The 25,650-nt window shown below is 36.9% G+C and overlaps 1 protein-coding gene across 12 annotated transcripts in view; it reads right to left on the bottom strand.

Moving 5' to 3' along the window:
- Positions 1-25,650, bottom strand: part of TAF2 (TATA-box binding protein associated factor 2) — a 149,746-nt gene that overhangs the window by 15,972 nt on the left and 108,124 nt on the right. For 10 of the 12 annotated variants that reach the window (XR_008996211.1, XR_008996210.1, XM_057497794.1 and 7 more), the window contains 4 exons: positions 12,656-12,885; positions 11,208-11,363; positions 10,619-10,724; positions 1,764-1,886 (listed from right to left, as the gene is read on the bottom strand). Coding sequence is in view for 10 of the 12 variants with exons in the window: in XM_057497794.1 (XP_057353777.1) it covers positions 1,764-1,886; positions 10,619-10,724; positions 11,208-11,363; positions 12,656-12,885 (615 nt within the window). In the remaining 2 variants the exon portion in view is untranslated. The remainder of the gene's footprint in view (positions 1-1,763; positions 1,887-10,618; positions 10,725-11,207; positions 11,364-12,655; positions 12,886-25,650) is intronic. The other 2 variants (XM_036876354.2, XM_057497800.1) reach the window with 1 other exon arrangement.

Here is a 25,650-nt window from a genome sequence, read left to right as displayed (position 1 = left end):
CTGTTGAATTTAAAGACTTGCTCAATGGTCATAGGTGACTGAAAAGCATAAAAACATTTAAGGGAAATTACAAAGGCACATCAAAGAATACATCCAAAATAAATTTTACAGATAAGTCCATGTAAATATACTGGTACACATTTTGCCTCATGACATAAAAGGGCCCTTCAAGTGATAGCAACCAAATCGAAAATTTTAATGCTTTCCTTTTTAATTCTCACCACTAACCCTTTGCCTCCTTTCCCAGGCTTCCCATATGATGTCATGAAAATTACAAAAGTTTAACAAAAGTTACCTAAAAAAGGGAAAATATTTTTTAAAGCAATATGGAACAACAATACAAAGGCACACTGGTGGGTCAAAAAGGTGTTAAGATTCGCTTTTATATAGGTTAGTGTGCCACAACACTAAGAAAAACAAACATGCAGGTTCTTTTCTGGAAAAGGAGCTTATCTGACTGCTGGTATGCAGAGAGAATTTTTTTGAAAAACAGCAGAAGCACCACTCTCAAACTGCAATGAGAGGCTTGAAATTACCCTAAGCTTAGTAATTTTTTAAATGTAGAAAAATGTTCATGTCTAGAAAAATTTAGTAAGTATAATAATGATGGAGCAAAATTACACTAAAACCAAAAACAAAACCAAGAAACTGTAAAACCAGGCTACGAAATGTCAAAATTCACGTAGTCAAAGTAAGTGCTAAAGTCTCCAGCTGATTTCCTTCTGAAATATATTTTGTGTGAATCTATTACCAGAAAGGCACAAAGAGATACAAGCAACCAATAGTCTGGGGTCTCAATACCAAAATATTCTGGGGTGGATTTTTTATGCTTTTGTTTGAAGTCTACTATTGGTAACAGTTCATCCCCAACCTCCTCAATCAATAAAGTTAGTCTTCTGTTTATATCATCAAAACATGGTTTATATAAGCAAAATCCATCAGTTGTTATTGAAAAGCCTGACTGATTACTTTTGGAAAAACTATTCTTTAAAAATGATTTTGCTTATGTATTCTGTCTTTTACTCCATACCTCTCTAAAACTTGAAGACTGAATCTTTGTTCCTCAGCATTAAATGCTTACTCATTATTTGTGTTATAATTTTCTCTTTATAAGCAACAGAAGAAAAGAGTAAGCAGAAGACAATGTAAAACAGTAGAATAGATAACAAACACATCTGAATGGAATTAACTTTCATAAACTTAAACCCAATTAGTACGAAATAATTTAAAGGACAGAACATGTTACTTTTCTAGGTATAGCATCAAGTCTTCATATTTGACCATGAATGACCAAATATAAAACTTTCAAGGGGAGAGGACAGGAGAAATAAGTGGTTAGATTTGTATTTTTTTTTAAGTATGAAGGCACAAATTTGATGGTTTCTACTGAAGTTGGCAATTTTTCATTTTATAATATTCTCAGAAAAAGCACCGCAAGGAAAAAGCAAATTATTAATATAATGGGTATCTTTACATGGCATTAGAAGGGATGATTTTTTTCCCCTCTTTACAACTTTCTCTTACTTCCATGACTTCTATAATAGGAATATATTACTTTTGAAATAGTAAAAACTCTAATTTAAAAGTCTTTCTGTTAGGTAATATAAAGTCAATGTGTTACAAGAAAAGCACTTTACAAACTTACATTTTCATTTTTTTAATTGATAAGGAAACTTCATGAAAGTTTACAGATTTGTTCTTGAGCAAAATAATAGTAATAATAATAATAATAATAATAATAATAATAATAATAACAATTTCACCTGTTCCCTTCCGTGCAAGTTCCATACTCCACTGGGGTTTTGTGGTAGGTACCCCATCACAGCCTGGTATGTGCTGGGGTATTAAAGCAGATCGGGAGCTTAATGGCCGATATTTAGAGAGCCCTAAAATGCCAAATTAGAGGGAAAAGATGAATTATTTCCTTGTTTTCTGAAAGAAGAAAAAAGCCTAATAATATAGGTTTAGTAAGTTAATCTTAAAACCAGAAGCAGTTCAAAGGTAAAATTCTAATAATAAAAAGAACACTATTTTAAAAATTACTGAAGATACCATTTAAACTTTGTCATGGTTCCCATATGCTTAAGTCTGAAAACATAGACATTTAAGATAGACAGTGTATTCAATTGGCTTGCTGTACATGTAAGTTGGATTCCATATTCTGAGGTAGAAACCATGTCACTTTTTATTATTTATGTGGAACTTTACACATAGTAAACTTTGCCTATTTCCCCCAAAATTTGCTAATAAAAGTCCATTGTAACATTTACTGAAAAAAATAGATTACAAAAATTTAGGGGTTATAGAAGATACTTAAAGCAGTAAATGTGATAATGGTATATTGTGAACAACATTTTAGTAGGTATCAGGAGACCCAAGTTCTGATTCTAAATTACCAACATATTAGAAATAAAATGTAGATAGAACATTTATCTCTTTGTGTGCCAATTCCTTTATTTGTCACATGGAAAAGATTTGGGTCTCAGATTTGGGTCTAGCCTTGAGTTAGCTATTGCTCAGATGTGTCATTCAGGGCAAGTCATTCAACATTTCTCTGGAAAAGTTCACTTATCTGTAAAATGTATAGAGTGACAAATAATTGTTAAGACCTCTTACAATTATAAGAGCCAAAGAACTCATGACCTACCAGTTTTCAAATATATCATACTCTTATATTTTACCTGAAACCAGGTCTCAAATTCTACTAGTCATTATAGATTACTAGATAGTAAAAAGCAAATTAGGGCCACTAACTAAAATTAAACAAAAGGAGACCAAATAGTTAAGGGGGACCGTACACAAATATAATATGTTTTAAAAAAACACAAAGGAAGAAAATAAAAAACCTTCAAATGTAAAGATCATAAAAAACAACCAGTGTGGGAAATGAACGAAAAGACACAGTAACAGTATAATAATCATACTCATAATAAAATAAATGTATTATAAACTTTAATTATCATTTTATAGTTAATATTTTTAAGTTTTTACACTGATGACAATAAATAGTACTATGACATATAAAAAATGATCAATGAAAACTGATGAATTATAGCCTATGTATTAATACATGGATGAAATCTAGAAGCATAATGTTGAGAGAACAAAGTCAGTCCTGAGTTATTAAACCATTTTCATAAAGTTCAAAAATCAAGTGCAAGTAAACAAACAGACCATATACCTGTGCGGTATGCTATAAAGCAAAGCAACAGAATGATTAAGAGAAAGAAAAAGAAAATTCAAGACACTATATACTCATAGTTAACAGAGGTGAGCAAAATTGGGGAAGAAGCACACATGGAATGGCCACTGAATGGAGTATGTTAAGACTATATATTATATTCTAATGTATCATCTACATAGTAAGGTAGGTGACAGGTTCATATATATTTATTTCTTTGTTTATATATATGTAAATACTCATTTATATATTTCACAACTTATGTAGAAGTTATGTCAAAGCTTTATTCCTGGAAATTAAAAAATGCTGAAGACCTAAACAAGGTGCAATCACTTCCAAAAGCATTATGGCAATATGTATCAAGACTTATAAAAATCTTCTGAAGATAAATATCTTATATTATGGCTAAAATTAATCTTTTTACCAACAGTGTATTTCTTGGGAATTTATCCTAAGAACGTAATTAGACAAAAAAAAAAAAGGTTTTTTATGTATGTAATTTACTGCAAAATTACCTGTAATAAAAAAATTAATCCGAAACAACCTAAATACTTAGCAATGGGGAAATAATAAAGTAAATTAGAGTATATCAACTCGATATTGCCTCAGGAAATATCTTCAAAAGGGAAGATTATGTTTGAGAGAGGCTTGCAAAAATCTATTATATAGGATGGGATTAAAGATGGCAGCAGGAAAGGTGAGACAGAAACCTCTTCCCAAAAACACATATCATATGAAAACATAGTTAATATAACTAATCCTAAAAGAGCAACAGGAAAGAAGGCTGAACCAGACTGCATATGACCAGAGAACAGAACAGACCTCACAAAACAGGATAACATACCAAACCATGATCCAGCAGGACCCAAGCCCTTCCCCCACCCCAGCTCACTGGCGGGAGGAAGAAAAACGAAGTGGGGAGGGGGTGGAAGCCTAGTTCTGAACACGGAGCCCTGGAGATCTGCTCTGGGAGCACAAACATACACTGCATGGTGCTCCGGAGATGAGTAGAGTTGGAGAGCTAAGACAGGCAGAATATTTGGAGAGACTGAGATTCTAGCCATTAGTGGAAAACAGGGATCCACATCCAGTTGCTGTACAACAAAAGAAAGGTGGGCTGTCAGAGACTAAAGGAGCAGGTATTGCACAGAGCTGGCTGATCAGGAGAAAGGATAGGTGGACAAAATTGTCCAGGCGTGCTCTACCCAGAAGGTTGAGAACTTTCAGGAGCTTCATGTGCTATACCTCCCTGGCTGGTTACACAGCTCTGAGGTTCCCCACCGTGATATGCAGCCTGCTGCACCTTCCTCCTGGACTGCCAGCACCAGCTTGCAAACCGGCAGTCCCTGCCCTAGCAACCGGCTACCAGAGCAAAGCCCCGCCTACAGCAGCTACAAACGCAAAGCACAGAGCCTTACACCTGTGCGCTTGGCCCACTCGTTCTGACAGTGGAGACAGGCACTGTAGTCAGGAAGCAGGAAACAGCTCTTTCCTGCCCCAGGCACCAGCACTGCTCCCCCGTGACCCCCAACATCACTCCAGGGGCTGAACAGCTTCAGACAGTAGAGCTTCTGGGAACTAGAGGGCACTACATACAAATATGAAAGATCAAAGGAACCCAGTTCAAACCAAAATTTCACAAACACCAGAAAAAGGGACAAGTGAAACTGAGCTCATCAATCTTCCTGGAGGAGATTTCAAAATAAAAATCATAAACATGCTCATGGGGGTACAGAAAAATATTCAAGAACTCAGGGATGAATTTAGGACAAAAATTCAACTATTAAGAAATTCTGTATGTGAAATTAAACATAAAAGGGATGGATTTAAAAGATTAGGTGAAGTAAAAAGAGACAGTAAATGGAATAGAAATTAGAGAAGAGGAATACAAAGAAGCTGAAGCAAAGAGAGAAAAAACGATCTCTAGGAATGCAAGAATATTGAGAGAACTGTGTGACAAAACCAAACGGAAAGATATTCACATTATATGGGTACCAGGAGAAGAGACACAAAAAGGGACAGAAAGTGTCTTTGAGGACATAGTGGCTGAAAACTTCCCAATCTGAGGAAGGAGATAGTCTCTCAGGCCATGGAGGTACACAGATCTCCCAACAAAAAGGATCCAAGGAAGAAAACACCAAGACAAACAATAATTCAAATGGCAAAGATCAAGGATAAGGACAGATTTTTGAAAGCAGTTGGAGAGAGAAAAAAGATCACATAGAAAGGAAAACCCATCAGGCTATCATGAGATTTCTCAACAGAAACCTTAGAGGCCCACAAGGGAGTAGAAGATATATTCAATGCAATGAAGCAGAAGGGCTTCAAGCCGAGAATACTCTACCCAGCCAAGATGATCATTTAAATTTGAAGGAGGGATTAAACAATTTCAAGATAAGCAAAAGCAAATTCCAGGGAGAATTTACCTCCCACAAACTGTCTCTACAGTGTACTTTGGGGAGACTACTATAGATGCAACTGTTCCTAAGGCTAAATAGCTGTCACCAGAGGAAATAAAACCACAGTAAAGAACATAGAACAATTAATTACTAAGCAGATGCAAAGGCAAAACAACTACTCCCAAAGTTAGTCAGGGCATACACAAAGAGTACAGAATACGATACCTAATATATAAAGAATGAATGAGGAAGAAAAAGGAGGGAAAAAAAGAAAAAGAATCTTTAGATTGCATTTGTAATAGTATACTAAGTAAGTTTAATTAGACTGTTAGATAGTAAGGAACTTACCCTTGTACCTTTGGTAACCACAAATCTAAAGCCTGCAATGGCAATATGTAAATACCTAGTGATAATCACCCTAAATGTAAATTGTCTGAATGCACCAATCTAAAGACATAAAATCACTGAATGGATAAAAAAAAAGACCCGTCAATATGCTGCCTATAAGAGACTCATTTCAAACCCAAAGACATACACAGACTAAAAGTGAAGAGAAGGAAAAAGATATTTCATGCAACTAAGAGGGAGAAAAAAGCAGGAGTTGCAGTACTTGTATCATACAAAATAGACTTCAAAACAAATAAAGTAACAAGAGATAAAGAAGGACATAACATAATGATAAAGTGGTCAGTCCAACAAGAGTATATAACCATTACAAATATCTATGCACCCAACAAAGGAGCAACTACACATGTGAAACAAATACTAACAGAATTGAAGGGGGAAATAGAATGAAATGCATTCATTTTAGGAGACTTCAAAACACCACTCACTCCAAAGGACAGATGAACCAGACAGAAAATAAGTAAAGAGACAGAAGCACTGAACAACACATTAGAACAGATGGACCTGACAGACATCTGTAGAACACTCCATCCAAAAGCAACAGGATATGCATTCTTCTCAAGTGCACATGGATCATTTTCAAGAATAGATCATATATCAGGCCACAAAAGGAGCCTCAGTAACTTCAAAAAGATTGAAATTGTACTAACCAGCTTCTCAGACCACAAAGGTATGAAACGAGAAATAAATTATGCAAAGAAAATGAAAAACCCCAAGAACACATGGAGGCTTAACATGTTTCTAAATAATCAATGGATCAATGACCAAATAAGAACAGAGATCAAGCAATATATGGAGACAAATGACAACAATAATTAAATACTGCAAAATCTGTGGGGCTTAGCAAAGGCCGTGCTAAGAGGGAAATATATTGCAATACAAGCCTGCCTCAGGAAAGAAGAACAACCCCATATGAACAGTCTAACCTCACAATTAACGGAACTAGAAAAAGAAGAACAAAAGAGGCCCAAAGTCAGGAGAAAGAGGGACATAATAAAGATTAGAGCAGAAATAAATAAAATAAAGAAGAATAAAACAATAGAAAGAACTAATGAAAGCAGGAGCTGGTTCTTCAAGAAAATAAACAAAATCGATGAACCCCTTGTCAGACTTATCAAGAAAAAAGGAGAGTCTACACCCATAAACAGAATCAGAAATGAGAAAGGAAAAATCACAAAGGATACCACAGAAATACAAAGAATTATGAGAGAAAACTATGAAAAACGATATGCTAACAAACTGGGTAAACTGGAAGAAATGGACAAATTTCGAGAAAAGTACAACCTTCCAAGGCTGACCAAGGAAGAAACAGAAAATCTGAACAGACCAATTACGAGCAAAGAAATTGAATTGGTAATTAAAAAACTACCTAAGAACAAAACTCCTGACTAGAAGGCTTCACTGGTGAATTTTATCAAACATTTAGTGAAGACCTAATACCCATTCTCCTTAAAGTTTTCCAAAAAATAGAAGTGGAGGGAACACTTCCAAATTCATTCTATAAGGCCAGCATCACTCTAATACCAAAACCAGGCAAAGACACCACAAAAAAGAAAATTACAGACCAATATACCTGATGAACATAGATGCAAAAATACTCAACAAAATATTAGCAAACCGAATTTAAAAATACATCACAAAGAACATCCATCACGATCAAGAAGGATTTATTCCAGGAATGTAGGGATGGTACAGTATTAGAAAATTCATCAACATCATCCACCACTTCAACAAAACTAAGGACAAAAACCACATGATCATGTCCATAGATGCTGAAAAAGCATTCAACAAAATTCAACATCCATTCCTGATAAAACTCTCAATAAAATGGGTAAGGAGGGCAAGTACCTCAACACAATAAAGGCCATATATGACAAACCCAAAGTTAACATCATACTTAATAGAGAGAAGCTGAAAGCTTTTCCTTTAAGATTAGGAACAAGACAAGGATGCCCACTCTCCCCACTGTTATTCAACATAGTTCTGGAGGTCCTAGCTACGACAATCAGACAACACAAAGAAATAAAAGGCATCCAGATTGGCAAGGAAGAAGTTAAACTGTTACTGTTTGCAGATGACATGATATTGTACATAAAAAACCCTAAAGAATTCACTCCGAAACTACTAGATCTAACATCTGAATTCAGTAAACTTTCAGGATACAAGATTAATACACAGAAACCTGCTGCATTCCTATACACTAACAATAAACTAGCAGAAAGAGACATCAGGAAAACAATTCCATTCAGAATAGCATCAAAAAGAATAAAATACCTAGGAATAAACCTAACCAAGGAAGTGAAAAACCTATACCCTGAAACCTATAAGACACTCTTAAGAGAAATTAAAGAGGTCACTAACAAATGGAAACACATTCCATGCTCCTGGCTGGGAACAATTAATATCGTCAAAATGGCCATCCTGCCCAAAGCAATATACAGATTCAATGCAATCCCTATCAAATTACCAACGGCATTCTTCAATGAACTGGAACAAATAGTTCCAAAATTCATATGGAACCATAAAAGACCCCGAATAGCCAAAGCAATCCTGAGAAGGAAAAATAAAGCCAGGGGGATTAAGTTCCCAACTTCAAGCTCTACTACAAAGCCACAGTAATCAAGACAATAGGTACCGGCACAAGAACAGACCCACAGACCAATGGAACAGACTAGAGAGCTCAGATATAAACCCAACCATATATGGTCAATTAATATATGATAAAGGAGCCATAGACATACAATGGGGAAATGACAGCCTCTTCAACAACTGGTGTTGGCAAAACTGGACAGCTACATGCAAGAGAATGAAACTGGATAATTGTCTAACCCCATACACAAAAGTGATCTCGAGATGGAGCAAAGACCTGAATGTAAGTCATGAAACCATAAAACTCTTAGAAGAAAACATAGGCCATAAACTCCTGAATATAAACATGAGCAACTTTTTCCTGAACACATCTCCTCAGGCAAGGGATACAATAGCGAAAATGAACAAATGGGACTACATCAAGCTACAAAGCTTCTTTACAGCAAAGGACACGATCAGCAGAACAAAAAGGCATCCTACAGTTTGGAAGAATGTATTTGTAAATGACATATCCAACAAGGGGTTAATATCCAAAATATATAAAGAACTCACATGTCTCAACAACCAAAAGGCAAACAACCCAATTAAAAAATGGGTGGAGGTTATGAATAGACAATTCTCCAAAAAAGAAATTCAGATGGCCAACAGGCACATGAAAAGATGTTCCACATCACTAATTATCAGGGAAATGCAAATTAAAACCACAATGAGATATCACCTCACACCAGGTTAGGATAGCCAGCATCGAAAAAACTAGGAACAACAAATGCTTGCTAGGATGCAGACAAAGGAGAACCCTCTTACACTGCTGGTGGGAAGGTAAACTAGTTCAGCCATTGTGGAAAGCAATATGGAGGTTCCTAAAAAAACTAAAAATAGAAATACCATTTGACCCTGGAACTCCACTCTTAGGAATTTACCCAAAGAATACAACTTCTCAGATTCAAAAAGACATATGCACCCCTATATTTATTGCAGCACTATGTACAAGAGCCAAGATATGGAAGCAATCAAAGTGTCCATCAGTAGATGAAAAGATAAAGAAGATGTGGTACATACACACAATGGATTACTATTCAGCCATAAGAAACAAATCCTACCATTTGCAACAACATGGATGGAGCTAGAGGGTATTATGCTTAGTGAAATAAGTCAGGCAAAGAAAGACAAGTACTAGATGATTTCCCTCATTTGTGGAGTATAACAACGAAGCAAAACTGAAGGAACAAAATAGCACCAGACTCACAGACTCCAAGAAGGGACTAGTGGTTACCAAAGGAGAAGGGTGGAGAGGGAGGGAGAAAGGGATTGGAGGGTATCATGATTAGTGCACAAGGTATGTGTGGGGTCATGAGGAAGACACTGTAGCACAGAGAAGACAAGTAGCGACTCTGTGGCATCCTACTACACTGATGGACATGACTGCAGTGGAGTATGGCGGGGACTCGATAATAAGGGTGAATGTAGTAAGCACATTGTTTTTCTTGTGGAACTGTCAGAAGAGTGTATATCAATGATAGCTTAATAAAAAAATAAAATAAAGTAAAAAATAAAACATGCCTACTTAACTTACACACACACAAAAAGCTATTATATAATATTACATGGAATAGACAGGCCCAAAGAGAAAACAGTTGTATTACGAGAAGTATTAACTTTAGTCAAAAAATTATAAATATAATAATGGTTACATTACTGAAATACCAGAGCTAGTATTTTATTTGGAGGTTAAGCCTACTAAAGAAAAACAAAGGAGTGGAGGGAGAGAAAGAAATTAAAACTATTGGAAGGAATCTGAAGAATGGATTTCAAAATACAGAAATATGCCAAATATTTTTAAAGAACCAAAATACAATAGAAAATCAAAAGAAACACATTTTTAATTTATTTTTTGCTGATATGTGTTATAATCTGATACAATCTAATATTTTACACCGGTTACCTTTAAACTTTATAGTTGTTCACGTGAAAATAAAGCAACAGACTTTAAAATAGTAGTATCATGTGAACTCTGTCATCCAGTAATGCAGTTAACTATTATTACCTGGAGTTGATGGCCTTTCAAGCATGTTTAGATGATGGGAAATGAATGCCTGGCTATCATGAACAGTATCCATATCAATCTCCTCCTCATCTTGAGAATTTGAAAACTAAAACACATACATAGAAAACACAGGAGAAAGAGAGCCATTATATCACTTTGCATTTAGATCTTACCTGTTAGATAAGGTAGTAGAGGGCCACAGTATATACCCCTAAACAATCTTAAGAGGAAAAATAGTTTTTCTCAAAAAGTATTAAGAGAAAGAAAAGATTATGTGGTACAGCCTCCAAAAGAAGCTGATTAGAAATTACTGGAAATGTAATAGCAACTAAAATCTATTCCTGTATTGTGGGAAGTAGTAGTATGCTGTGGTAGATGGTACACACATAGTTCTCCCCTGAACCAAGAAGAAGTATGTGATAATAGACGTTAACCAATTGGAATGTCTTAGATGGACATTTAAGTTCTTTTATGATTCAGTCTGTCCCATCTGTTCCTGCTAAGGTAAAACCATTGGAAGTATTCAAAAAGATTTACAAGAAGGTGAATGTCCTACACTATTAATACAGGTTTAACCTGTATTTCTTACTCTGATTTTGAGTTTGACTTTACTGCTATCCTCATTCTTCTCCAGTATTTGACCAGGTTCTAGTGGGAACCCCAGTGGTGTATCAGCCTTCCTCTTCACTCCCTGCTGATGAGCTGATATATTACATGATGCTTCCTTGGCAAGATGATCATCTTCCTGTGGCAATATTCAAGATCAAAATTAGATTTCTGAAGACAAGTAGCTCACACTATAACTGAAAACTAATAGCTACAGCAATCATGCAGATTAAAGCATGCCCAGTGCCTAAAAGTTATCAGCATTGGGCTTAAATAAATTTCACGTTTTCCTGTCTACTAGTTTTTTTTTGGAGAAAAGGTAGATATTTAAGTGAACTTTAAGAGCTTTCCTAAAAGAATGTATTTTTTGGTGTCATTTTCTCCTCTTATCCTGAAGACTGTAAGTATGAATGTAGATAAACATATATGGGTAATATTTATAAACAGTTTCATTTCCACAGGTTTATAAATATTCAGATCTGAAAAAGCTCTTTAATGGACTTGTTTTCTATGAAAAGAATTGTCTTACACCTTCATAACTCAACTCTAGGACACATTTTAAATTTATAAGTACATTTTTTCAGAAAATCTAGGTGAACAAATAATTTTAAATGACTATTACTAACTATCATAGAGAGAATCTGAATTTTAAAGTATCAAAACACCAGTAGGGAACTGTGAGGCAAGTAATCTGGTCTAAATATTGGTGAAAAATGGAGCTTGATGTATTAGGAACATTTCATCAATAGGAAATCATTTCTGGAAAACTTTCTCTGAATCACAGTAAAATGACTGATATTTATCACAAAGGTCTTTTTATTAAAAGTCTGGTAGTTTTATTAATGCATAGCCAGAAATAAAACCTTTTTGAAAGGCAAACACATGTAAGTGTAATGCATAATCTCCTCCCAAAGCAGCAGATAACTCATTTACCTGATGATTCATTGTTATTCATTCATTCATTCAATCCCACAAGCATTTTCCAGGCACTTACATGTTTAGAACTGCACTAGGTATTATACAGAGTATAATAAAAAGAGTTGCAGAAAAAAAGCCAGAGTCCCTGTGTTCAAACAGCTTGCCATTACTACGTAAGGACAAGGCAGTGTAATATGAAATAAGTTAAATATTCCCTTCAGTTTTCTACTACTTGAAGGAATTCTCTCCAAGTACAAAAAAATCACTGAGTCATCACCAAAGGAGTAAATGGACTGACAGTCCATCACTATTATTACATGCCACAATGTAGTTGTCAGTGGCACTTTATTACTGTTAAGTGCTAAACTAACATCAGCCAGCAGTTTTTAAAATGATACAAGACACTGTTAGCGGCTTTCAACCTTGCCAGTTCAAAGGAAGTAATTCTCTTCTCTAGAAACCTCTATATGATAAAATAAAACTACACCTTCTGTAATAACATGTGATTCTTACAGGATTCTGAAATCCAACTAGCTGTGTGTGACCACTTGGATTAATCACAGCTTCTTGGTTGCCTGCTATGGCCTCTGGAATTATGGTCGGATTCAAGACAGCTTTTTTCTCCTTCAGATTAAGAACCAACCCAAGCTCTGGCAAGGGTAAGCAGGAAGGTCTACTGAGGCCAAAAAGCATGAAGTACAAGTCCACAGCACCACACCGTAACCTCCAGTCATGTGAAGTACCTAAGAAATAAATAATCAAGAAATAAAAATCAATATGCACAATATACACTGTTAACTGTTCCAGAACCTATACAGAGAGAAGGGATGAAAGGATGCCTAAAAGGAGCCATCTCTTCTGGCATATATGCTGCTGAAGCACACACGAATGAGGCATCTACTAACCTAGGGCCCACTGACAAACCCTCTAAGAGGTGCCTTATCTCAGTAGATACTTACAAATTCTTATAGAAACAAAAAATGTTAGTGAATGAACTAATGCATTTTATAATTGGAAAACATTTTATTATCATGCCATTCTTCCTACAAAATGAAAATTAGATATTCGTTGAAAATCTAATATTCCAAAAGTTGTATTTTTTATATCTTCCTTTCAATTCCTCCTCCTTGGTAACTATTCCACATTCATTCATTCTCTGTTCATCTTGTCGGACTTTCTTCTGTAATAGCCTGTTATGAAGATGGCACTCCATGAGCCTTCATGAACCCTAGCATGTAAAACGAATTATCCTAGCTTTCAAATTTATTATGTTCAGGTTTGAAATATAAGAAATCCTACAACTACATGAAATAGCTCATTTCTAAACTTTAACTTACTGTATAGGAGGAAAATATTTTGCAAATAAACACTTTTATATTTGTGTTGTTCTACCAGGTATTTGTTTAAAGAAAAATTAACAAAAAATAAGCAAACCCCAGAGATGGCAACATGTAATAAAATATGTATTGACAAGAAGGCTGCTGTGCAGAAATTCAAGTTCAAGTAGATGAGAGACCAAAAGCATGTTCTATCAATTTCTCTGAGTCTTAGATTTTTCATTTCTAAAATAAGGTTTTTGGTCTCAGATTTTACCCTTCCCCGTAACAGTGACAGACTAGAGCACACTGATACCACAGTTCTTTCTCACTTCCCTTTTCTTCCCCCACCAGAGCACTCCAGGTAGATACTGCATCAAACAGACCTGACAGATGAAATTTGTCATTAAGGGTTACGTAATTTTCATGGTTTGTTGGTGGACTTTAAAACAATCTAGAGAATTTAAAGCAAGTGAGAGGAAGAAATACGTAAATTCTTCTAGATAAGAAATACAAACCCCTTAATACTTAGTTTTGACCAAGAACTGTGGTTTCAAAAGAGTACCATAATGTTTGAAGAGAAGAAACAGAAAGGAAAGAAGTTACAACTTTTGGACAGCATAAACATTAAGCTTTGTGGTTTTCAACAACAAATGTTAGAGTTAAGTAAATAAATTGTGATAAAATAGTGATTATAATGAGATTTACTCTAACAGCAAAGTAAACGTATTAATTATATACAAAGGAAATTATGTGGGAAGAATGATCATTTTACAGTTTGCATTATGTAGTACCTCATTCTAGGCACCTTGTATACTACACGCTGTCGAACAGCTATTATCAATCTTACTAAGACATCTTCATTGTTGCTACTGTGTGATAAAGTAAGAGAAACGTGATGCTGTTAAATGCAAGAGGAGGAGGCAGGGGCTCTTCAGGAGGATGAGGCTTTTGTCATAAAAACTATAGAGAAACTAGAAATGGGAAGAACAGTACAAAGTGAGAGGATTTCAAACTGGAAATCCACTTTCTTCTCAGGAATATAATAGCTTGACATTACTTAATTTTTCATTAAGTGTTACATTATTCTTCTCAAAGCATCTTATATATATGTAAAGGTTCCATAAAGGACAGCTACCAGATTCCTGGGCCTTTTATTACAAAGGCTGGAGGGTTCAACCCTCTGAGGGAAGAGAGGGAACCCTGCCCTAGCCCTGTAAATCAATTCATGGGTGTACCAAGAAAAGGAGTGAATCTTAGGCATTTTATCAGTAAGGAAAACTAGAACAGTTTAGGGTACATATACCCTAGGGTAAAACTAAACCTTGAAGAAAAGTATCACCTAATTATGTCTGCTGCAAACAACCATCCTGAACCTTCACATGTTGTAGGTCACTTCAAAACCAGTCAGGCAAATGAGTGTGAATTCCTGAAAGTTTTTTTGAAAAATTACTATTTTAATATAAAAAAGAAAATGGAAAATTGTATATCTTGATGAGCCAGAGTGTTCTTTTTCATTTTTTGAAAAACAGCTTAAGGATGATTAGGCCAGCTCCTACTGTGCTCAACTGCTAAACGCACTGAGTCATTTTATATTCATTATTTCTATTTAAATAGAATTACTTTCTATTTCTATATGGGCTTTGGTTTGTTGAAGATTCTGGCAGACCTTCAATTTGGATGGAGGATGGAACATTATTGTTTTCTTCCTGAAGGAATTTCTTGCTTGTGTTTGTTTTTCCTCAAAAAATTGACTTGAAAATATCAAAATTCAGAGCTGATAGGAGGGACCTAAAAAATGAATAGCAGTGCTTCTGTTAAAATTAAAAAAGAGAAAAAAATTAGAACTCCATTATACTTCAAAATCATAGAATAAAATCTTATTGTATTATTATAGTGGAATTAAATTGATCAGAATAGTGGGAAAAGGCACTTCTGCTCTATTTCAAGTTATCCCTGTAATCTTGGGAGAGCCAGCTACCTGGGCACTAAAATGAGAAAAATTAACTTAGATACCCTCAGGTCTAAAATTCTATTATGACAAATTAATCAACTCCACTAGAGAGAGGCAGTGGAACAGCTGCTGAAATCTGCCTTCAGTTACCACGTTTTAAGACCCTTCTTTAATCTTCTAGCTACCCCTCCCACACCAACCACTTAAATGGCAAGAAATGTTCAAATGCTGGGCATAGAAGCCACAGGGCATATATATGCAAAGAAATAAAAAGCTAACCATTTCAAACAATAAGGCTTCTCTCTCACTTACCAACTTAACATTTCCCTGTATGGCCCCGGAAGATGACTGGTTAGCCAGAGACGGGTAAGATTCCTCAAGGGAGGAACAACCTAAGACAGGCACAGTCGCAGGGGGGTCATCAGGTGAGAAATTGGGGATCAACAGAGGTGAGGCTTAGAACCTCACCCCCCCTGTTCTGAGAGAAATCTTCTGCATATGTGGATGTTTTATTGCCCTTGTCTAGCTTGGATTAACACATAGTCTACAGGCACACACCTGATCATCTACATTTGCTCTCTTACAACACTAAACTATGTTTTCTACCTTTATGTTGTATCTACCTACCACTTCAGCATCTTATTAAAAATAATAAAGAGAGAAATGTGGTATCCACATATAAATCAAGTATAAAAATCAAATGTATATTCATATTTGAACTGACTGTTTATAGTTCATAATGCATGAGCAAAACCAAAAGTTTCTGTGATGACTGCCCTTGTACTGTTCACCATGTAACTTATTCACTATGTAAGAATTTGTTCTCCATGTAAGAACTTGTTCGTTATGCTTCAGAAGATTGGAGACTGACGAAAATTAGGCTTGGGGTGGATTAATGATTGTGCATTGAGCATTGACTCCCCTATACAGAATTTTATTGTTGTTAACAACCATTTGATCAATAAATATGAGAGATGCCCTAACAACAACAACCAAGAAAAAGTACACACTTCCAATTGTAAAATAAATAAGCAACCGGGATGTAATGTAAAGCATAAGGAATATAGTCAAAATATTGTAACAACTTGGTATGGTGATAGATGGTACTTAGAATTATCATGTATATAAATGTTGAATCACTGTGTTGTACACCTGAAACTAATGTAATGTAATACTGTGTGTCAACTACCCTTCAATAAAAAATAATTATCTAAAAAAAAAAAAAATGTTCATATGGGAAAAACAAGTCATTATTCTCTCCTCTCAGGCAAAAAAGCCATCTGTTCTGCCCTCTGTAGTTAATACTCTGAGGGCAACCACGCTTACTTAAATCCGAAGAACACTCAAGGAGAAAGTACGAACCCAGTATGGATGGTCTCTATTCAAATCATTAAGTATCCGAAGACAAACCCCGAAAATAGCACATCAAATCCAAAAAAAGATCATTACTTCACTTTGTGAAATAATTGCTATGAAAGCTGATCAAGCCAAAAAGCTGCTAACAGGAAGAAAGCTCACTTTGAAAGCCACTGTTGTCAGGACATTTTTCAATAAACCTAGCATGCCTGATGACAGAGGCTTGGAAGCTTGGAAATTTCCAGTCAAAACCAGATCAATACAATTGCCATAGGGTATAGTTCTTCACTGTTATTTCTGTCCATCTTACACTAAGTAAAAAGAGCAAATATATTTTCTTACTCTGAAACCTGGCAAATCCTACCAAACTGAATTAGAAGTTGTCCCTTATTCTACCCCTTAGCATGTACCTGTCAACTTCCAAACACTAAATATTATGATGTAAACAGCCTTCAATATCCTAAACAATTACATAAATGTTTCTATGTCATTCTTATAGTAATTTGCCAAACATTGAAGCACAGCTTAGGAACACTGGTTAGATTTCTTTTATAATGCTACCTCTTCATCAATGAAGGTCAGTACCTTAAGAAATGAAAAACATTGCTAAACTGACAAGACTAGAGCAAGTACTTACAAGCAAAATATGTAGCACTAATAAAAATTTCCACGAAAATCCATCAACATCATACACTACATCAACAAAAAGAAAGACAAAAACCAAATGATCATCTAAATAGATGCTGAAAAAGCATTCGATAAAATTAAACATCCATTCATGATAAAAACACTCAACAAAATGGGTATAGAGAGAAGTACCTCAACATAATAAAGGCCATATATGATAAACCCACAGCCAACATCATACTGAACAGCGAGAAGCTGAAGGCTTTTCCTCTAAGATTGGGAACAAGACAGGGATGCTCACTATCCCCACTGTTATTCAACATAGTACTGGAGGTCCTAGCCATTGCAATTAGACAAAACAAAGAAATACAAGGAATCCAGATTGGTAAAGAAGAAGTTAAACTGTCACTATTTGCAGATGACATGATATTGTACATAAAAAACCCTAAAGACTCCACTCCGAAACTACTAGAACTAATATCTGAATTCAGCAAAGTTGCAGGATACAAAATTAATACACAGAAATCTGTGGCTTTCCTATACGCTAACAATAAACTAACAGAAAGTGAAATCAGGAAGACAATTCCATTCACAATAGCATCAAAAAGAATAACATACCTAGGAATAAACCTAACCAAGGAAGTGAAAGACCTATACCCTGAAAACAATAAGACACTCTTAAGAGAAATTAAAGACGTCACTAACAAATGGAAACTCAACCCATGCTCTTGGCTAGGAAGAATTAATATTGTCAAAATGGCCATACTGCCCAAAGCAATCTACAGATTCGATGCAATCCCTATCAAATTACCAACAGCTTTCTTCAATGAACTGGAACAAATAGTTCAAAAATTCATATGGAAACACCAAAGACCGACCCCAGATAGCTAAAACAATCCTAAGAAGAATCAAGTGGGGGGGATCTCACTCCCCAACTTCAAGCTCTATTACAAAGCCACAGTAATCAAGACAATTTGGTACTGGCATGAGAACAGAGCCACAGACCAATAGAACAGAATAGAGACTCCAAACATTAACCCAAACATATATGGTCAACTAATATTCGATAAAGGGGCCATGGACATACAATGGGGAAATGAAAGTCTCTTCAACAGATGGTGCTGGCAAAACAGGACAGCTACATGTAAGAGAATGAAACTGGATCACTGTCTAACCCCATACACAAAAGTAAATTCGAAATGGATCAAAGAGTTGAATGTAAGTCATGAAACCATAAAACTCTTAGAAAAAAACATAGGCAAAAATCTCTTAGACATAAACATGAGTGACCTCTTCTTGAACATATCTCCCCAAGGAAGGGAAACAAAGGCAAAAATGAACAAATGGGACTATATCAAGCTGAAAAGCTTCTGTACAGCAAAGGACACCATCAATAGAACAAAAAGATATCCTACAGTATGGGAGAATATATTCGAAAATGACAGATCCAATAAAGGGTTGACATCCAAAATATATAAAGAGCTCACACACCTCAACAAACAAAAAGCAAATAATCCAATTAAAAAATGGGCAGAGGAGCTGAATAGACAGTTCTCTAAAGAAGAAATTCAGATGGCCAACAGACACATGAAAAGATGCTCCACATCGCTTGTCATCAGAGAAATGCAAATTAAAACCACAATGAGATATCATCTCACACCAGTAAGGATGGCTGCCATCCAAAAGACAAACAACAACAAATGTTGGCGAGGTTGTGGAGAAAGGGGAACCCTCCTACACTGCTGGTGGGGATGTAAATTAGTTTAACCATTGTGGAAAGCAGTATGGAGGTTCCTCAAAATGCTCAAAATAGAAATACCATTTGACCCAGGAATTCCACTTCTAGGAATTCACCCTAAGAATGCAGCACTCCAGTTTGAAAAAGAGAGACGCACCCCTATGTTTATCGCTGCACTATTTACAATAGCCAAGATAGGGATGCAACCTAAATGTCCATCAGTAGATGAATGGATAAAGAAGATGTGGTACATATACAGAATGGAATATTATTCAGCCATAAGAAAAAAACAAATCCTACCATTCGCAACAACATGGATGGAGCTAGAGGGTATTATGCTCAGTGAAATAAGCCAGGCGGAGAAAGACAAGTATCAAATGATCTCACTCATATGTGGAGTATAAGAACAAAAGAAAACTGAAGGAACAAAACAGCAGCAGAAGCACAGAACCCAAGAATGGACTAATAGTTACCAAAGGGAAAGCGACTGGGGAGGACGGGTGGGAAGGGAGGGATAAGGGTGGCAAGAAAAGAAAGGGGGGCATTATGATTAGCATGTATAGTGTTGGGGGGGCACGGAGAGGGCTGTGCAACACAAAGAAGACAAGAAGTGATTTTACAGCATCTTACTATGTTGAAGGACAGTGACTGTGAACTTGGTGACAAGTAGTGATTTTACAGCATCTTACTATTTTGATGGACAGTGACTGTGAATGGGGATGTGGGGGGGACTTGGTGAAGGGGGGAGCCTAGTAAACATAATGTCCTTCATGTAATTGTAGATTAATGATACCAAAATAAAAAAAACAAATAAAAATTTCCAATTCTGACATTTCCATCTTTTTAATTACTGTCATGTTGGTCTACAATCCAGTAACTCACCTAAAGCTATAAAAGGTAAGATCTCATATGTTCTGAATTTTGAAACATTTTTCTTTGTGAAAGGAAACCAACTTTTTAATAAGAAAAAAAAATTTGAGGAGCTAAGATGGCAGTGTGAGTAGTGCAATGGAAATCTCCTCCCAAAACCATACATATTTTTGAAAATACAATAAATACAACTATTCCTAAAGAGAGACCAGTGGATACAGAACAACAGCCAGGCTACATCTACTTCTTCAAGAACTCAGCATCTCACCAAGGGTGAAAGATATAAGCTGTGGCCCGGCGGGACAGGAGTGCTACCCCCACCCCAGCTCCCCGGCGGGAGGAAAGGAGTCGGAGCAGGGAGTGAATGAAAGCCTAGGACTGCAAAACAACCAGCTCTAGCAATCCTCACCGGGAGGGCAGACACATGGTGCACAGGGTGCTGGGTATTAGAGAAATGGAAAATAAAAATCTGCAAGCAAGTCCCTGCAACCAGCTGACCTGGGACAAAAGAAAAGTGAGGTCTTTCTGAAAGTCTTAAAGGGACAGGGGCCTAACAGCTAGACGGAAGCGTCCCAGCACACTCAGCCCAGGAGGCTGGGAATCCCGAGGAACGTCAGACACCCCAGCCCCCTGGGTGGCAACGCAGCCCTGAAGCCCCTCATGGCGATAAGGAGACTGCCACTCATTCCCATGGCTGGCACAGCCCCTGAAACAGCAGCCCAGAAGCTGGAGAGTGGCCGTGCGCGCCAGTGGCAGGGAGCGGCCATGCACGCCTGAGGCGGGAGCAGAACAGCCTGGGAGCGGCCACATAAGCCTGCAGCAGCAGTAGCAGAGCAGCCTGGGAGCAGCCGCACGAACCTGCGGCGGCGGAGAAGCAGCCGAGGAAAGGCCACGGGCACAAGCGGCAGCGGCAGCCGAGCAGCTTGGGAGCAGCTGAAAGTGCATAAAGCAGCAGCGGGGCAGCCCAGGAGCAGCCGTGCCAAAAGCAGCCACCCAGAATCTCCACCCAGTGCGCAGCTGCCCAGGCCATAGCCAAAAGCTGCCGCCTGCATGCAGCTGCCCGGAACAGGCATAAGAAACCTGGGAAAGGTGTGAAGGGGCACCGCTTTCACAGGAGAGCACATCTGGTGTGCCTGCCACTCCCCGCAAGCTCTGGGATACCTTGACAGCAACCCCACCCACGGCAGTTAAAGGGATTATTCCGGAGGCTGCTCCAGAGGCACGGGTAACGGACAAAGGGAACAGAGAAGGGGAAGGCAACCAGCAAGCAGGAAGGGACATTGCTCTCCCAGCTGACACAAGCACTACCTGCTTATAGCTACCTCTATCGCCATGAAAAGACAGAAGAATTTGGTCCAGTCCAGAATTACCAAGAAAAACCCCAAGAGAGGGCCTGGGGAGATAGATTTAACCAATCTTCCTGAAAATTAATTCAAAATAAAGGTCATAACCAGGCTGATGGACCTGCAGAGAAATATGCAAGAGCTAAGGGAACAATTCGGGAGGGAGAATACAGACATAAAACAATCTTGGGAAGGACTTAAGAGAAGACTGGATAAGATGCAAGAAGCCATTAATGGAATAGAAATCAGAGAACAGGAACACAGAGAAGCTGACGCAGACAGAGATAAAAGGATCTCCAGGAATGAAAGAATATTAAGAGAACTGTGTGAAAAAACCAAAAAGAACAATATTCGCATTACAGGGGTACCAGAAGAAGAAGAAGAGAGAAAAAGGGATAGAAAATGTCTTGGAAGAAATAATTGCTGAAAACTTCCCCAAACTGGGGAAGGAAATAGTCTCTCAGACCATGGAAGCACACAGAACTCCCAACACAAGGGACCGAAGGAGGACAACACCAAGACATATAATAATTAAAATGGCAAAGATCAGGAGCAAGGACAGAGTATTAAAGGCAGCCAGAGAGAAAAACAAGGTCACCTACAAAGGAAAACCCATCAGGCTATCATCAGACTTCTCAAAAGAAACCTTACAGGCCAGAAGAGAATGGCATGATATATTGAATGCAATGAAACAGAAGGGCCTTGAAACAAGAATACTCGATCCAGCACGATTATCATTTAAATATGAAGGAGAGATTAAACAATTCCCAAACAAAAGTTGAGGAAATTTCCCCCCCACAAACTATCTCTACAGGATATTTTAAAGGGACTGCTGTAGATGGAAGCAATCCTAAGGCTAAATAGATGTCAACAGAGAAAATGAAATCACAACACAGAGAGAAGACAAACCAAATACTAACTAAAAATAAAAAATAAAATCAACTACTCAAAAAAGCAGACAAAGGAAACACAAAAGAGTACAGAATAAAACACCTAACATATAAAGAATAGAGGAGGAGGAATAAGAAGGGAGAGAAATAAAGAATCATCAGACTGTGTTTATAATATCTTAATAAGAGAGTTAAGTTAGACCACTAGATAGTAAAGAAGCTACCCTTAAAACTTTGGTAACCACAAACCTAAAGCCTGCAATGGCAATAAGCACATATTTTTCAATAATCACCCTAAATGTAAATGGACGGAATGCAGCAATCAAAAGACACAGAGTAACAGAATGGACAAAAAAGCAAGAGCCATCTATATGCTGCTTACAAGAGACTCTCCTCAAACCCAAAGACATAAGCAAACTAAAAGTCAAGGGGGTGGAAAAAGATATTTCATGCAAACAATAGGGAGAGAAAAGCAGGTGTTGCAGTACTTGTAGGAGACAAAATAGACATCAAAGCAAAAAAAGTAATAAGAGTCAAAGAAGGACATTACATAATGATACACAAGGGGCTATGACCATTATAAATATATATATGCACCCAGTACAAGAACACCTACATATGTGAAACAAATACTAACAGAATTAAAGGAGGAAATAGAATGCAATGCATTTGTTCTAGGAGATTTCAACACACCACGCACTCCAAAGGACAGATCCACCAGACAGAAAATAAGTAAGGACACAGAGGCACTGAACAACCCACTAGAACAGATGGACTTAAGAGACATCTGCAGAACTCTACACCCAAAATCAGCAGGATACACATTCTTCTTAAGTGCACATGGAACATTTTCCAGAATAGACCACATACTAGGCCACAAAAAGAGCCTCAGTAAATTCAAAAAGATTAAAATTCTACCAACTAACTTCTAAGACCACAAAGGCATAAAACTAGAAGTAAATTGTACAAAAAAAGCAAAAAGGCTCACAAACACATGGAGGTTGAACAACATGCTCTAAATAATCAATGGATCAATGACCAAATTAAAACAGAGATCAAGCAATATACGGAGACAAATGACACCAACAGCATAAAGCCCCAACTTCTGTGGGATGCAGCGAAGGCAGTTCTATATGCTAAAAAGCTGGAAAACCTAGAATGGACAAATTCCTAGAAAAATACAACCATCTAAGACTGACCAAAGAAGAAACAGAAAATCTAAACAGACCAATTACCAGCAAAGAAATTGAAACAGTAATCAAAAAACTACCCAAGAACAAAATCCCTGGGTCAGATGGATTCACCGCTGAATTTTATCAGACATATAGAGAAGACATAATACCCATTCACCTAAAAGTTTTCCACAAAATAGAAGAGGACGAAATACTTCCAAACTCATTCTAAGAAGCCAGCATCACTCTAATACCAAAACCAGGCAAAGACCCCACCAAAAAAAGAAAAGTACAGACCAATATCCCTAATGAACATAGATGCAAAAATCCTCAACAAAATATTAGCAAACCGAATTCAAAAATACATCAAGAGGATCATACACCATGAACAAGTGGGATTCATCTCAGGGATGCAAGGATGGTACAACATTCGAAAATCCATCAACATCATCCACTACATCAACAAAAATAAGGACAGAAACCACATGATCATTTCCATAGATGCTGAAAAAGCATTCGACAAAACTCAACATCCATTCATGATAAAAATTCTCAACAAAATGGGTATAGATGGCAGGTACCTCAACATAATAAAGGCCATATATGATAAACCCACAACTAACATCATACTGAACAGCGAGAAGCTGAAAGTTTTTCCTCTAAGATCGGGAACAAGACAGGGATGCCTACTCTCCCCACTGTTATTCAATATAGTACTGGAGGTCCTAGCCACGACAATTAGACAAAACAAAGAAATGCAAGGAATCCAGATTGGTAAAGAAGAAGTTAAACTGTCACTATTTGCAGATGACATGATATTGTACATAAAAAACCCTAAAGACTCCACTCCGAAACTACTAGAACTAATATCTGAATTCAGCAAAGTTGCAGGATACAAAATTAATACACAGAAATCTGAGACTTTCTTATACACTGATGATGAACTAACAGAAAGAGAAATCAGAAAAACAATTCTAGTCACAATTGCATCAAAAAGAATAAAATACCTAGGAATAAACCTAACCAAGGAAGTGAAAGACCTATACCCTGAAAACTACAAGACACTCTTAAGAGAAATTAAAGAGGTCACTAACAAATGGAAACTCATCCCATGCTCTTGGCTAGGAAGAATTAATATCGTCAAAATGGCCATCCTGCCCAAAGCAATATACAGATTCGATGCAATCCCTATCAAATTACCAACAGCTTTCTTCAATGAACTGGAACAAATAGTTCAAAAATTCATATGGAAACACCAAAGACCCCAAATAGCTAAAGCAATCCTGAGAAAAATAAAGTGGGGGGGATCTCACTCCCCAACTTCAAGCTCTATTACAAAGCCACAGTAATCAAGACAATTTGGTACTGGCACAAGAACAGACCCAAAGACCAGTGGAACAGAATAGAGAGTCCAGATATTAACCCAACATATAAGGTCAATTAATATATGATAAAGGAGACATGGACATACAATGGGGAAATGACAGCCTCTTCAACAGCTGGTGTTGGCAAAAGTGGACAGCTACATGTAAGACAATGAAACTGGATCATTGTCTAACCCCATACACAAAAGTAAATTCAAAATGGATCAATGACCTGAATGTAAGCCATGAAGCCATAAAACTGTTGAAAAAACATACGCAAAAATCTCTTGGACATAAACATGAGCGATATCTTCACGAACATATCTTCCTGGGAAACAAAAGCAAAAATGAACAAGTGGGACTAAATCAAACTGAAAAGCTTCTGTACAGCAAAGGCCCCACCAATAGAAGAAAAAGGCATCCTACAGTATGGGAGAATATATTGACATATCGACAAGGGGTTAACATCCAAAATATATAAAGAACTTACACACCTCAGCACTCAAAAAGCAAATAACCCGATTAACAAATGGGCAGAGGATATGAAATTCCAAATAAATTCCAAAGAAGAAATTCAGATGGCCAACAGACATATGAAAAGATGCTCCACATCACTAATCATCAGGGAAATGCAAATTAAAACCACAATGAGACATCACGTCACAACAATTAGGATGGCCAGCATTGAAAAGACTAAGAAAAACAAATGCTGGAGAGGAAGCAGAGAAAGGGGAACCCTCTTACGCTGCTGGTGGGAATGTAAATTAGTTCAACCATTATGGAAAGAAGTATGGAGGTTCCTCAAAAAACTCAAAATAGAAATACCATTTGACCCAGGAATTCCACTCCTAGGAATTTACCCAAAGAATACAAGTTCT

This window comes from Manis pentadactyla, chromosome 3 (genome assembly GCF_030020395.1).
Source record: "Manis pentadactyla isolate mManPen7 chromosome 3, mManPen7.hap1, whole genome shotgun sequence".
NCBI classification, from domain to species: domain Eukaryota; kingdom Metazoa; phylum Chordata; class Mammalia; order Pholidota; family Manidae; genus Manis; species Manis pentadactyla.
This window is presented reverse-complemented; position numbering and strand designations above follow the sequence as displayed.